Source organism: Sarcophilus harrisii, chromosome 1, assembly GCF_902635505.1.
Source record: "Sarcophilus harrisii chromosome 1, mSarHar1.11, whole genome shotgun sequence".
In the NCBI taxonomy this organism is placed as follows: Eukaryota; Metazoa; Chordata; class Mammalia; order Dasyuromorphia; family Dasyuridae; genus Sarcophilus; species Sarcophilus harrisii.
The window spans coordinates 596,848,163-596,864,058 of record NC_045426.1 but is presented as its reverse complement, the minus strand read 5'-3'; the positions used below and the strand labels follow the sequence as shown (position 1 = coordinate 596,864,058).

The 15,896-nt window shown below is 33.5% G+C and overlaps 1 protein-coding gene across 2 annotated transcripts in view; it reads left to right on the top strand.

The window, feature by feature from the left end:
• Positions 1–15,896, top strand: part of CSMD3 (CUB and Sushi multiple domains 3) — a 1,575,929-nt gene that overhangs the window by 1,167,442 nt on the left and 392,591 nt on the right. For both annotated transcript variants that reach the window (XM_031954893.1, XM_031954946.1), the window contains one exon: positions 14,456–14,647. In XM_031954893.1, the coding sequence (XP_031810753.1) occupies positions 14,456–14,647 (192 nt within the window). The remainder of the gene's footprint in view (positions 1–14,455; positions 14,648–15,896) is intronic.

Genomic DNA, 15,896 nt, shown 5'->3' with positions numbered 1-15,896 from the left:
TGACATCTTATCTCCAGATTGGGCTTTTCTTTTTCTTGCTCCCTTACTTCCTTTCCCAGTATTAAAGTTATGGGCTCCACGTGTGTCACACAGCTCTTCCTCTTTAGGATCCCTCCCTCCTGCCTTTGAATCCCTTCCCCTTTCTTGTACCCTTCCCTTATTACACTTTTCCTTTTCCCTTTTCATCTCCTACTGTTTAATGAGGTGAGAAAAGATTCTCTGTAAAACAAATGTCAATTATTTTCTCTTTGAGCCAACTTTGATGAGTAAGATTCACACAATGTTACTCCCCCTCTCTAAGTTCCATCAGATATGATAGGTTATGTCAGATTGGCTAAGATGACAGGAAAAAATAATGATGATTGTTGGAGGGGATGCGGGAAAACTGGGACACTGATACATTGTTGGTGGAGTTGTGAACGAATCCAACCATTCTGGAGAGCAATTTGGAACTATGCTCAAAAAGTTATCAAACCATGCATACACTTTGATGCAGCAATGTTACTACTGGCCTTATATCCCAAAGAGATCATAAAAAAGGAAAAGGGACCTGTATGTGCACGAATGTTTGTGGCAGTCCTCTTTGTAGTGGCTAGAAACTGGAAAATGAGTGGATGCCCATCAGTTGGATAATGGCTGAATAAATTGTGGTATATGAATATTATGGAATATTATTGTTCTGTAAGAAATGACCAACAGGAAGATTTCAGAAAGGCCTGGAGAGACTTACATGAACTGATGCTGAGTGAAACAAGCAGGGCCAAGAGATCATTATATACTTCAACAACAATACTATATGATGACCAATTCTGATGGACTTGGCCATCCTCAGCAATGTGATCAACTAAATCATTTCCATGGAGCAGTAATGAACTGAACCAACTACACCCAGCAAAAGAACTCTGGGAGATGACTAAGAACCATTACATTAAATTCCCAATCTCCATATTTTTGCCTACCTGCATTATTGATTTCCTTCACAGGCTAATTGTACACTATTTCAGAGTCTGATTCTTTTTGTACAGCAAAATAACAGTTTGGTCATGTATACTTATTGTGTATCCAATTTATATTTTAATACATTTAACATCTACTGCACATCTTGCCATCTGGGGGGAGTTGGGAAAGGAAAAATTGGAACAAGAGGTTTGGCAATTGTCAATGCTGTAAAGTTACCCATACATATAACCTGTAAATAAAAGGCTATTAAATTAATAAAAAAAAGATATGATAGGTTACCTTTTCCTCTTCGTGGGATGTAGTTTTCCTCTTTTTATCTCCCCTTTCCCCTTTTTCTGACACTATCCCCTTTCCATTTCTATTTCCCTTTTTTATGTTATATCAGTAAAATAAAATGATACATGTGATCTTTATGTATATCCACAACAGAAATACAGTTCTCACTTGGTTCTTTTACCTTTGTTGCTTCTCTTAAGTCCTATGGTTGGAGATTTTTTTTTTTTTTTTTTAAGATCTAGTTTTTTCCTTAGAAACCAATGGAATTCATTTGTTTCATTAAATGTCTATCTTCTTCCATGAAACACAATGAAACACAATAAGTTTAGCTTAGCTGTGTAGTTTGTTCTTTTCTGCATTCCAAGCTCTTTTGACTTTCAGAATATCAGATTCCAGGACCTTTGATCCTTTAATGTGGAGGCAGCCAGATCTTCAGTGATCCTTTTTGTGGTACCTCGGTATTTGAATTGCTTTTTCCTGGCTGTTTGTAATATTTTCCCCTTAGTCTGATAGTTCTGAAATTTGTCCACAATATTCCTTGGAGTTTTTATTTTAGGGTCTTTTTCAGAAGGTGTTCAATAAATTATTTCAATGCATATTTTACCTTCTGATTCTATTACATCTGGGCAGTTCTCTTTGATGATTTCCTGTAAAATGTTATCTAGGCTCTTTTTTTCATCATAATTTTTGGGAAGTCCAATAATCCTCAGATTATCTCTCCTAGATCCATTTTCCAGGTCTGTTGTTTTTCAGGTAGATATATAATGTTTTTTTCCCTAATTTTTCATTTTTTTTGGTTTTGCTTGACTGATTCTTGATGTCTTAAAGAATCATTCATTTCTATTTGTTTAGTTCTGATTTTTAATGAGTTATTTTCTTCATTAGCTTTTTTTTTTACTTCTTTTTGTATATGTCCAATTGAGTTTTTAAATGAGTTGTTTTGCTCTGTGGAATTTTTCTTCCATTTCACTTTTTTTTTTTCCTGAGTTATTTTCTATTTCCAATTCACAAATCCTACTTGCTTGGGAGTTCTTTCTTTGGTCAATTCACAAATTCTGTTTACCTGCACTTTCTGGGAGTTTTTTACCTTTTCCAATTCACATTTCAGGAAGTTTTTACTCTCTTGCATAACTTCTCTTTCCTTTCCCCACTTTTCTTCTAGCTCTCTTTTAAGATTTATAATAGTCTCTTTTAGGAGAGTCTTTTGTATTTGCGACCAGGTTAGATCCCCCTTTGGGGTATTGTCTGGAGACTGTTTGCTATTAGTCTCCTTGGGGTTGAAAACCTGCTGTCTTTCTGTATAGAACCTATTGATTGCCCTTTTGATTTTTTTACTCATTTTCTTAAAGCCTGTAGAGTCTGCTTTCAAGGCAAGAAGGTTAGCAGCTTCCTCTGCAGAGCAGGGATAAGTGTATGTACAGTAGCTGTCCTGTAAATGGACTGCAAAGAATGGCAAGGTACAGGAGTGCTCTGGGAAAAAGTTCCCCACTGGAAATGACTACGCCTAGGTAGCATGGGGCCAAGCTACGGAAGTGCCTAGTGAAGAACCTCACTGTGCTGATTAGCGAATGCCCTGGGGCTAAAGTCTGAGCAACAAAAGTGTCACTACCCCAAGCCAAAGCCCGCTGTGGGGCTGTGGGTATTAGCAGCTGACCAGTGAATAGCCCCTCACGGACTGTAAGTTTATCTGCCTAGGAAAGCATAGGCATACTGCAGAAGTTCTATTGCCCAAGGCCAAGCTCCCCACTATGCAGATTAGAGGCTGGCCTGGGCTGCACCACCCTGCCATACAGATTTGTGAGTGCCCCAGCCCCGTGCTGCAGAATGCAGCTGTGGTCTGTGCTGAGTCACTTCTGGTTTGGGTGGGTATTGCCAGATCTTGTTAGGTTCTGGTGTTTTTTTAGGATATCATCTGCCTTTTGCTTTAATTTCTCTTCTGGTCTACTGCTTTGTAATCAAGGCAGAGCAGTTAGCCCATGGCAGAGTTATCTCTATAACTTTTCTAACCACAGAGGCCACCCTGACCCCTGCTCTGCTCCAGACCTTAGCCTCTGGTTCTATCCCTGCTAATCTGCTCCGGCCACTCAGGACAAACCTTTTCTAGTGATCTTCTAAATTATCTTCAGCTGGTAAATTGTTGTACTTCTAACCTTTGTGAATTTTACCAGTCAAGCACTATTTTTGAGTCTGAATTTAATCATTGGTCTTGAGAGTATGAGAGAGCTCAGAAAGTTGCATATGCCTTCTCTGCCATCTTGGCTCTGCCCCCCAGAATTTTCTTAATTTGCCTTTCAATGATCAATAATAATTTAGAGCACCATTTTATATGACTAGAAATATTTTTCATAATTTGAAAATTGCTTGTTCATATCCTTTGGCCATTTACCAACTTAACAATGGCTTTAATTCTTATAAATTTGAGTCAACTCTATACATTTAAAAAATGTAAATTGTGAAAATACTTTGTTGTAATCCACATTCTGGCCCAACAATTCTCTCTCTGGGTACAGATGGCTCTCTCTGTCACAAGTATATTGGAATTGGTCTAATTGTTTAAAAAAAAAAAAAAAAAGGTAGTACATCAGAGTTGATCATCATATAATCTTGTTGCTCTAAACTATGTTCTCTTTGTTCTACTCACTTAACATCAGTTCATGTAAGTAAGTCTCCCAAGGCCTTTCTGAAATCATCTTGCTGATTATTTCTTATAGAACAATAATATTCTATCATATCCCTATACCATAACTTATTCATTCATTCCCCAACTGATGGGTATACACTCAGTTTTCATTTCCTTGCCACTGCAAAAATGGCAGTTACAAATATGTTTGTATATATATGTCCTTTCCTTTTTTTTATGATCTCTTTAAACTATTAGACCCAGACATTGCTGTATGTGCTGTGTATGTATATTTGGGCATAGCTCCAAATTGCTCTCTAGAATGGGTGGATCATACAACTCCACTAACAAGATATTAGTGTCCCCATTTTCCCACATCCCCTCCAACATTTGTCATCTTTTCCTGTCATCTTAGTCAATTTGAGAGGCATGCATTGGTACTTCAGAGTTATCTTAATTTGTATTTCTCTAATCAAGGTATCTTCTAATTTAAGATTCCTGGATTCTGTGACTCTCAGAATAAATTAACCTCTGGTTGATAGTAAGAAATAATGTACTGAAAATGAGAAGGCTAGTCAGAGGGGAAAAAAACAGTTTATATTATGAGCAATGTTGAATCCATAGTATTTGCCTTTCTTTTTTCTTTTTCCTTTTTTTCTGTTGTTGCATAGATTGGCGGTGTTTGTAGGCTTTTGAGTCCATCTGAGTAGTGGTATCTTTTGGTTTAAAGTCTACACAAAGTGGTCTATTACAAGAATCTTGTGGTTGAATTTTTTTCTCAAATTTTTCCATTCTTCAATGCATCTAATATCAAATGATATCCTTAAAATGGAGTTCTGTCTATATAATTTTCCTGCTCAATAAATTTAGAAATTTTTATTTTCTCTTTGACCTCTGAGAGCAACTAGAAATACTGTTTGGCATTCAAGACATTTCCAAATATGGTTTCAGAATTTTCTATAAGTCATTCCCCTTCACATATCCTGTGACTCAGCAAAATTGTTCTTGTCTCTCACACATACATTATGTTATATCTCTGTCTTTGCATTCTTTGTTCCTCATAATTTTAATGCACTATTTTCTCATCTTCCTTAGAACCCCGAGTTTCTTTCAAAGCTCAACTCAAATGCCAATGCCTATAGGAATATTGCTAAATTGGATGTCACCAAATATATAGTGAATATGTCAAGTTAATTTGAATAATTTTTGACATAATAATCCCTGTTAGAGCTTGAATTCTAATTAAAGAAAGATTCACTTATACTCATCACTTAGCAATTGATCAAAATAAGATCTAAATATATATTGAAAATTAATTTTTACTAATACATTTGATACCTCAGATCATTATATTATAAATAACGAAATGAGAGTCAGAGTGATGAGGGATTTACCCAGTGTCACATAATTAGTAGACTCTGAAGCCAGGACACAAAATCAGCTCTTATGAATGCTACTCCAGGGTGCTTTATTGCTATTATTATGATTAATAATAGATATTATAATAATTAGTCATATATTATTGTAATATACATGATATTATGACAATAGCAAAAATTATTAAAAATTATATGATGCTAGTGGTTATGATGATGATAATGATGATAGTAATGATGATGATGATGACAGTGATATTGTAAAGAATAATGGAATAGTGTAATATTCTTCTATAAAATATAATGTTCTCTGGGAGAAGGGTTCTTGGGGAGCTTCTAGGGGCAGCCTTCCTTTCAGTTCAGTATAATCACCCCAAAAGCAGCTAGGAGTTAAAGTCCAAATCCTTTGTTGCCTCCTTCAAAATCTTGTCTCCTTCACTTGGGGCTTGGCTAGCTTTTCTGGAGGCCTTCTGAATCTTGGTTTCAGTGTTCTCCACAGGACAGCCTGCCACCACTTCTCAGTCCTCTTTAGTTCTCCTCCTGGCTCCAAGAGCTTCTCCCTTTATTGCCCCACACTCAGTATACACCAATCATATCACTACAAAATCATTATTTGTTGTAGGATCAAATCAATGCTAAACTAGATTTAATCATTATCTCCTCAATTCCACTTAATACCTTGTTTCAAGTTCTGGCCCATAACATCTCCTTGTAGGATCAGATCAATCAAACTGAACCATGCTAAATTAGATATTTATTGTCTCTATCAATTCCACTGACTTAGTACCTTATAAGAATCCTAACAGAATAGGATTCAGAAGACCTAGTTTTGTGATCTGAGTTCAGAGTCTTATTAGTTATGTGGCACTGGGCAAACTTTACCACTTCTCTTAGTTTCCATTTTTGCATCTATAAAAATGGTAGTAATAGTATTTGTACTATCACACAGGATGATTTGAGAATTAATTAAAATAATATAGGCAAATTTTGTAAAAAAAAAATAAAAGGTCTAAGTTCTTTAGAAGGTTGAACTCTTCATTATAACATAGAAGTAATCTGGAGTTCTCAAGCTAGGAAATTCAGGCTCTGGTAGATTTCATCATGCTGTCAGGTATGGCAACTGCCTTCTGCCTATCTAATAACAAAGAGGCTTACAACTTGGATATCTGTTCATAATTTTTGACAATGGGAACCCATGCAGCATAGGATGGGGATTATCAGGTAAACTTCCTAGTGCTCTACTGGTATCTTATGAATAAAACATGGAAAGCTGCCAGTATATTAAGTAGATCTCTTGCAGTAAAAATATAATGGAAGTAAAAAGATGAGTTGCTGAGAATGGGCAGGCATGAATGAATGGATATACACCATTAGATATAATCCTCACATCAAGAAGATTCAAAAACACATTTGAAAATTTGAATAAAGGAAGGTATTACTGAAATGTAAAGAGAGCTACTCAATTTTTTTTCTCCTCTATTCTTCCGAGGCAAGAAATATTAGACCATATCATGCTATGCTTATGTTTCAATCACATTCACCATCCATTATAATTAATCCCCTTTGAAGTTCTAAAATAAGACTTAAAGCCCCTGAATTCATGAATAGGACCTTCTTAGTTTAAGGCTCAGGAAAGACCTGCCCAGCAACTGCTACTTCTATAGAATGAGTCATTGCTCCCACTCTACTTCTTCCTCTGGAATGCTAAAATATTCCCTCACTTGATTTTAAAGAACTTTTGTTACTTGGTATAATAGAAAGAGGAAGAACATTGAAGTAGGAGATTTTGAAACCTCACTCTGTCGCTTTCTTATTGTATAAAATAAGACCTTTCCTGTTTTCCCCAACTTCTCAGACCTCTTCATCCTTCCTTTATTGGAATGTTCTGTGATTTTGCCTTTTTAATCCTTGGTGACTTGTACAGTGCTAAGTACATAACACCATAGATACATATTAATGCTTGTTGATTGCTTGAGTATTTGTTCTATACTTAAACATGAAATTCAGTGAGGAGTATAATTATTTGATCATGATATTAAAGGAAAGAGAAATGTTTTCTTATAAATACCATTCATTAATTTGAAAAGTTGGTGGGAATAGAATTCTTCCTTTATTCTCATAATGCAACAATCTCAGATATACCATATTTTAAATTTAAAATTCTTTCAGGGAAAAATGTTATGTAAATGAAGAAAATGAATGACATTTTCTATATCTGATTTATGCTAGTATGCCAAAAATAAGGGAAAAAATTAATAATAAATGAAAGTACTTCATAATTTTTGATGTTTTACTTTGTGTTCTAGACTTTTACCTAATCACAGCATCACATTTCACATTGAGTAGTGAATATTTGTTGCATTTGATTTTTCATGAAGACGTTATTTGATTGATAATTTTATTTATTTGAGGTTTTACTGAAAAGATTCCCAGCTGAAATTGTACATTGAGATAATGTAGTCCTTGACTACTTATGGGAAATCAAAAATAATTCTATCACAATGATTTAAATTTTGTTGTGCTTTTGCAGCTTAATCCATTGTACATATACATGCTCATCTACAATCAAAAGTATTCTATGTCTTAATTTATATAACTTGTCCCCTTTCTACTTCATCTAAATCAATAGCCAATAAAATTCACAGAATATTCTAATAAAGGAAGGATGAATTTAGCAACATATCTTGAAAAAAATATATATTTATGTCTTTCGTGTGTGTGTTTATGTATGTGAATGAAAGCATACATATATACATACACATAACTAAATATTTATACATACAAACATGTACACATACATACATATACACAAATAAACATAAAAGTTATCTTCTTACAAATGATGATAAATTGACTTATGTCTGGGGCAGTATGGTAAAGTCAATATAAATATGTGATTTTTGAGAGAGAGTACTTCACAGGAGTAACACATACGTGTTGTCAGATAGTCTTCAATTTCTGGATGGTTAGAGCCAAATAAAGCAAGCTAGAAATAGGAAAATTAGGAATCAAACAGAAGTTTAATTTCAGAGTGACAAAAATGGCTTGCAAGTAACAACACATGTAGTAGAGCCCCACCACTAGTGGGTGGGTGGGTGGGGCTTAAATAATATCAGGGAATCTTAATACTCATAGCTATGACTGCACAGTAAGCTGTCATCCTGATAATGAGGGTTAACAACAAGAGTATGACAAGTTTGATTCATAACAGAATTTCATGACCAGAACATGGATAATACCAATGCTTGTCTAAGCTCAGCAACTACCTAATGGTGTTTAACAATTCTGGGATTTTACTAAGGCTAATATCATCCAGGCATGAATGCAAAGGATTGTTGTTATTCCTGGGAACTGCCTTTTTTCTGGACCTTACCTCCTAATATCTTCACAATGTAATATATTTAAAAATAATTTTGTCTTCAGCTATTTAAGAGGATACCAGTCTAATTCTCATTTTCTGTATTATATAAATCTTGAACAACTGATACATGAATATGTCCTTCAACATTAAAAGTATATAGGGAGAGAATTCAGAGAAGAAGGTATAGATGAGAAAATTCCAAACACTTCACATCCCCCATAAACAGGGCAAAATAACACCTCATAATAAATGTAGATAGCAAAAATAAATAAGAATTGGTGCAGAACAGTGGTTCTCCTCAGGCAACTGGAGAAGATTCAAATAAAGATCCTAGGATACAGATTTGATCTAAGGCTAGCTTCACTGAAATAGTAAGTGGAAAGCCCAAGGTATAGCTGGATTATTAGGTGACCTTTACCATAGCCATGGGAATTTTCAGTTCCTGAAGTGAAGCAAGCCAGACAATCTGAGGTGAGGGGCAAAGAAATTGAGGTAACCTCTGCTAACAAGATATGGCAAGCCCAGCTGTGCTGCTTAAAAGTTCCTGGATAAGAAGGAACCAGAACGTGTCTGCTGAGAGCAAAAACCCAGGTGAGAGCAGAAGTAGTGAGGTGAGGTTGCTGTTAGCAAGAAAGCTGAGTTTTTGGTTTTGCTTTCAGCCCAAAGAGAATAACTAAAGGTTTTATCAACTGTAAGGTTCTCAGGGAACAAGAACATTCCAATATCGTGTTCTGGGGAAGCCCTAGCTGTGGCTTAGAGGGGTAAAAGAATGCAGAGGTTAGGCCCAGGACAAAGCTCAAAAAATAAGAGTAAGAAAAATATCTTCCACACTCAGAACTAGAAGTGATGGCACCAACAAGCTGCTATTTTTTTTTTTTAAAGAGCAGGAAAAGAAGAAAGATCCCTACCATAGATGTTGGCTATGTTGCAAAGATAAAATTCATCTCCAAAGGAGAATAATGAAGCAAAAAAGCCTCTTCTACCCAAAAAAAAGAAAGCAAAACAAAAAAAAAAAACAAACAAACAAAAAAAAAACATCAAATGGTCACCTGCCAAAAATAATTAATAGAAAAACTCAAGAAAGATTGTTAAAATCAAATAAGAGTGATAGAGGGAAATTAAAAAAAAATAAGAATGCAAGAAAAGCCCCAAGATTGTGAAAAGAAAGTCAACTAATAGAAAACAAGATCCAGGAAAGGTCTTAAGAAAATTAGAATCTGGTAAGAGAAAATAAATGAAGTTATAGGAGACCAAGAAATAACCAAACAAAATATAAAGAATGAAAAAAATAGGTAAGAATGTAAAATATCTCATAACAAAAGCAACTGATCTGGAGCATAGATCAAGAAGCTAAAAACATAAGAATAAGTGGACTATTTAAAAGCTATGATCAAAATAAAAATAATCTTGATACAATAATAGAAGAAATAAAGTCAATTGTACTAATGTATTAAGACAAGAGGTAAAGGTAGAAATGAACAAAAAATTCACTGATCACTACCTGAAAGAGATCTTACAAGAAAAAAAAAAATCATAGACAAATTCTGAAATCTCAGATTAAGGAGAAAATGTTATGAACAAAAAAAGAAAAATAAAACAATTCAAATATGGTGGAGCTACAATTATAATTGCACAGTGCTTAGCAGTAGTTACATTAAAAGATATTGAAAATATTGATACTGAAGCTATTGGAGAGAAAAAAGAATGGTGGTTGCAGCTGGAAATATAGCCAGCAAAATTAAGCATAATGCTCACTGTAAAAAGAAAGGATATAAATAAAGTAAAAAGTGCATAGCAGGGACAAAAGAAAACCTACAAGGAAGTGTAATGCCAGAGAAACTGAGGCAAGATAGAGATTAGAGAGTTTTTAATATTTTATTTGGATTTCTGAGAGGAAAAGATTAGCTGGGACCAAAGGATCCATTTTGGTTCCAGGGCTGATGTTTCAAAGCATTCAGCATCGAATGTGAGAGCCCAATGAATTATGTGGTTCCAAAGATCAAAGTAGGCAAGGGGGTGGAGTCTGAACATTGGCAAACAGTGGGAATTTCCAAGGATGGACTATCAATCCAGTTCTGACAGGGTGAGGGGTGAGGACCATAAATTCTTGATAACTTAGGATATCTGAACTTCCCCTTATTTTGAGATTACACATTTACACTTTATAACCTTAGAGTAGTCAGCCCTAAGTGATATCAGTCTTAATGGTCAGGAAGGGGGATGTTACAACCAGAAGATTGAGGCAGAACAATTCAAAGAACTGAGGCAAAACAATCTAGGGAAACTGAGGCAGGACAATGAAAGTGAACTGTGGCACAACAGAAGTAAAGAACAGTTGGACAGCTCTGAATATGTGTGGTATTTATTATGTAGGCTGTCTTAAAATGGAAATTTATTGTTTTATAGTTTATAAACTGTCATGTTCTTCTATGTACATGGCAATGTTTTTTTTTTTTTCTACTTTTTGTTTAGTTTTTTTTTTTTTTTAATGCAAGTGGTTTTGTTACTTATATATTGTGAGGGAGATCACTCAGTAGAAAGCAGAAAAGTTATTTATTAATGAATTCTCATGAGAATGAGCAATTCCACTGCAAGGAAGGAAAAAGAAAGCTCGCAGTAGAAGGGCTAAAGATTTAGAAAAGATATACAGTTTTTATAGGTTTGGTTACAAAGAATTACATTATAGGTTGGGGAGCATTGAGAAACAGGTGCCCTCTCCCCTAATTGAATGTTAAACATTGGTGCCAAAGGCAAATTAGAACGGAATGTTTTGTTTCCCTGATTCCAGAGGAATCATCAGTCAAACCTTCAAACTTCAGATTACTGAGCTGACAGCATTTAATAATCTAAATATTGATAACATTGAACTAGGATAAATGTCATCATTTCTAGTTAAGTAAATATATCTAAAGTTTTAAAAAATATATTGGCTTGCACATACCATACTTACGCAGGTCATAGAGACATAGAAATAATAAAAACTTCAGAAAAAGATTTTAAGCATTTCTGTAAGTTCTTCACTTTATCTCTCCATTCCATACAACATGAATACATATATAATAAAGAGAGCAATGTTGACCAAGTGAAAAACACAAAGAATGTATGGAATTTGTTGGGTTAATGAATGCCAATATAATTTGGAGAACAATGTCCATTTTTAGCTTTTCCTGAATTTCAGTAAAACATTTTACTTAAAACTACATGTATTCTACCAATTTACCCTCCAGGGTCACTGGGCTCATTTTGCCTTCTAATCATTATTATCTGTGTTGCATTGCTTTCAACTCTTTTTTTAAAAGTTTTTTTAATCAATATTTGTTTCATTATACTTAGCTCCATTGCATATTAATGGCACTTTCAGTTTATCATGGTTAAAATATTGCAAGTTATAGTTAAATTTTAGGACTTGCAGTTTCACAGCTGGTATTTTGAATATTTTGTGACAGCTCCCAACTATAATGCCATGTAGAGTTTGTGTTGTAAACACATGACAAAGCCATAGATTACAAAAGCTGACTGTTTGGAAGGAACCTTGGAGACTATCTGGTTCAACTTGTATCTGACCAAGAATACCATCTACAACATTATGTGATTAGTGCTCATCCTGCCTAGTTGGTGGCAAATGAATAAAGCTCTTAGCTTGCAGCCTGAAAGATCTGAATTACAATCTAGCCTCAGAAAACTTACTAGCTGTGTGACATAAGCAAGTCACTCAACTTTAATGAATATTATAATACCACTTATTCTCAGAGGTTTTGTGGTGATCAGATGAGGTATTATTTGTAAGGTCCTTAGTACTGTGCCTGAAACATAGAAAAAAAATATACGTTTTATTTTTTCTTTGTTTTGTCTTTCTTTCTTGGAAAACTGCAAATGAAGACGAGTTTACTCTTTTAGAATAAGCCCATTTCCATTTCAATTGTTTCAATTGTGAAAGAATTGTTATAAGCCTATCTCTTTCTTTCTGTAATTTGTAGCCATTTTCCCTAGTTCTGATTTCTGAGACCATGCAAAAGATGTTTAATTAATCTTCCAAATATCAATTCTTCAAGTACTCCAAGAAAATTATTTTATCTCCCAGATGTCTTCTCTTCTTCAAATCTCAACCATCACAATCAAATTTCTCAGAGTTATTCAATTATCAAAATTCTTTTTAATATGGGGTGCGAAAAAAGAAGTAGAATTTCCCTTCTTGATTACTTCATTCTTGGGTCAGGTGGGTGGCAAAGAGAACAGAGTGTCAGATATTGAATCAAGAAGACTAATCTTAGTAATTTCAAAAATGGTCACTGACAGCCACTAGCTGTGTGACTCCAGAAAAGTCACTGAACCTTGTCTGCCTCAATTTCTTCATTTATAAAATAAGCTAAAGGATCTAATGGCAGATCATTCTAGTATTTTTGCTAAGAAAACCTCAAATTGAATAAGAAGACTCAGACATCACTGAAAACACTGAACTACAACAGAATAGAAAAAACAAACAAACAAAATATGCTAGGGATGGTCTGAGCAATCTCTTCACTGGACTTAAAGTCATAATTATTTGGGATCAAATTTTGCCTCAGACACTTAATACCCAAATAATTCTGGACATGTCATTTGATCTCTCTCTCTATTTGGCTGAGTTTCTCATGTGTAAGTGGTGATAATAATAGCAACCATCTCACAGATTTGTGAAGGTCAAGTAAGCTTATCTAGGTTCATTGCAGACCTTAAATCATGATCTCTAATGGTATGTTTTCCAAATTCTTCAGTTTATATGTAATTTAGCAATGCTTTTTCTTAGTATTAAAAGTCCAAGGATAATTTTATTTCATGCCACAAATTGCAGTTATACAAGATTATGTGAGGATCAACTGTGATAGACATGACTCTTTTCAACAATCAGGTGATTCAAGTAATTCCAATTCATTTGTGATGGAAAAATGCCTCTTCATCCAGAGAGAACTATGAAGACTGAATGTGTATCAAAGCACAATAATTTTACCTTTATTGTTATTGTTTGTTTACTTGGTTTTTTTCTTTCTCTTTTTTCCCTTTTGATCTGATTTTTCTTGTGTACCATGATGAATATAAAAATGCATTTAGAAGAATTACACTTTTAACCTAAATTGAATTAGTCAGTGTCTAGAAGAGGGGATTGGGGAAAGGAAGAGGGAAAAATTTGGGATACAAGGTTTTACAAAGGTCAATATTGAAAATTATCTTTGCTTGTATTTGGGAAAATAAAAAGCTGTTATAAAAAGTAAAGTTCGCATGCATTAAAAAAATGCATATGAGGTTTTTTTTTTCCTCTATACCTTTAATCTTTTTCAAGATACTATCTAATCAAAATAGAGACTAAAAATATGTTTTTTTAAAATGTGATTACTTTCTATATACGTGACCTTGGCACATAATTGAACATTCCTGGACCTCTGTTCCCTCTCTCTGGCCTTTAATGTCCCTTCCAGCTCTAGATCAGTGATCCTCCCATTCTGTAGTTTTTTCCTTGGTAATATATATAAAAGTACATTCATCTAAGTTTGCCTAAAATTATTTTATCAGAATTTAAGGATAGTTATAAATGATGTGAAAAGGAAAGGAAATTAATAAACTTTTATTATAATGCCCATGCTTATGTGTATCTTGCTTCCCAGACCCAATCTCTCAACAAGTAATTTGCATGCAGTACATAAAATATTAGTTCTCTATAAAAAAATAAACTGTACCTTTCCATGTATATGAAAAATAGGAAATTATAAAATGTATAAACATAATATTTAATTTGTTTCAATTTCTTTAAAATGATCAAAAATATTTGTCATATTTAAATTTTTAATGTTTGATATTGCCTTCAATTATCTTCTATTCTTCTCATAGGTTTTGAACTTTCACATTGTGAGGATCCTGGTGTGCCACAGTTTGGATATAAAATCAGTGATCAAGGTCATTTTGCTGGTAGCACTATCATTTATGGATGCAATCCAGGTTATACCCTCCATGGAAGTAGCCTTTTAAAGTGCATGACAGGAGAAAGAAGAGCATGGGATTACCCTCTTCCATCATGCATTGGTAAGGGAGTAATTTTAATGTAATATTTTGTTATGAGATTGTCATGTTTCTATGATATACCTATAATCAATTCCACAGACAATTAGTTACATTTTATTTTTACTTGTATGTTGATTATTACTTGCCATTGTTGGTACCATTTATTATTATTTCCATTCATTAAGTTTAGTTAACTGTCATTTAAAATGTAAGTATTGAAAAGATGGAATGCAGTTAGTCTTTTCTTGGTTGTGTTTTGGTAGTAAATTTATCTTAGAAAAAAATTTTAAATATTTTTTTGAAATTGTTGGTAGATGGGATGGCATATATACTAAAAAAGCATTTTTACAAATATTATTTCAATTATTACTCTATTCCATAAAGTTGTACTTACATATGAATGTATGATTATTTCTTGATTTATATTGCATCAACTTTAAAAACAGTTCTACACTGGAATTAGTCAATTTAAAAAAACAAATTTACCTTCATAGACATCTATCTTTATTATGCATTCTATATCTGTGAATAAGTAATGTTGTTTTTAATTAGATGTGAATATATTCTTATACTAAATATTTAATATGAAAAGACCATTCACATGTCGATTATTACTTAGCCTTCAATAAAGTCAAAGAAAGATTTAAGTTCTTGAGTTCTCTTGACTTTGAAGAGTTATGGGTATAGTGCTTATTTGTATAAGAGTTAAAAGCTTTCTGAGTTGAATATTCTCACAAAAATCATTTTTGATTTATAGTCTGATTGTTAAGTACAGGGAAGTATTGCAGAATCATTGGATTTTGAGATTTGGAAAGAATTTCTGCAGTTATTTAATCAATACCACATAATAACAAAAAGTCCCCTTCTATAACACCAATAGGCAATTAGTAGAAAGAACATGAGATATGGAAATAGGGAAACATAGATTTAAGTTCTAACTTAAGCATTTACTACAATCATTTAACATTTATGTGTCTCAGTTTTCCTAGTTATGAAGTAGAGAAAATAATAGCACTAAACTATATTAAAATGGTTATTTTAAAGGATCAAATAAAATAGGATAAAGTTCTTTGAAAAACTTAAAATATCATATATAAATGCTAGCTGATATTACTTGTACTCCTAATTATATTACTACTAATAACAGTAATAATTCAGTATGATAATGATTATAATGATGATAAATCTGATAAATAATGGTAATTCTCAACTTCCCAAGTATTAAAAAGAGAGAACACAGTTAACCTCATTTTGTTCAATTTTTTAACAA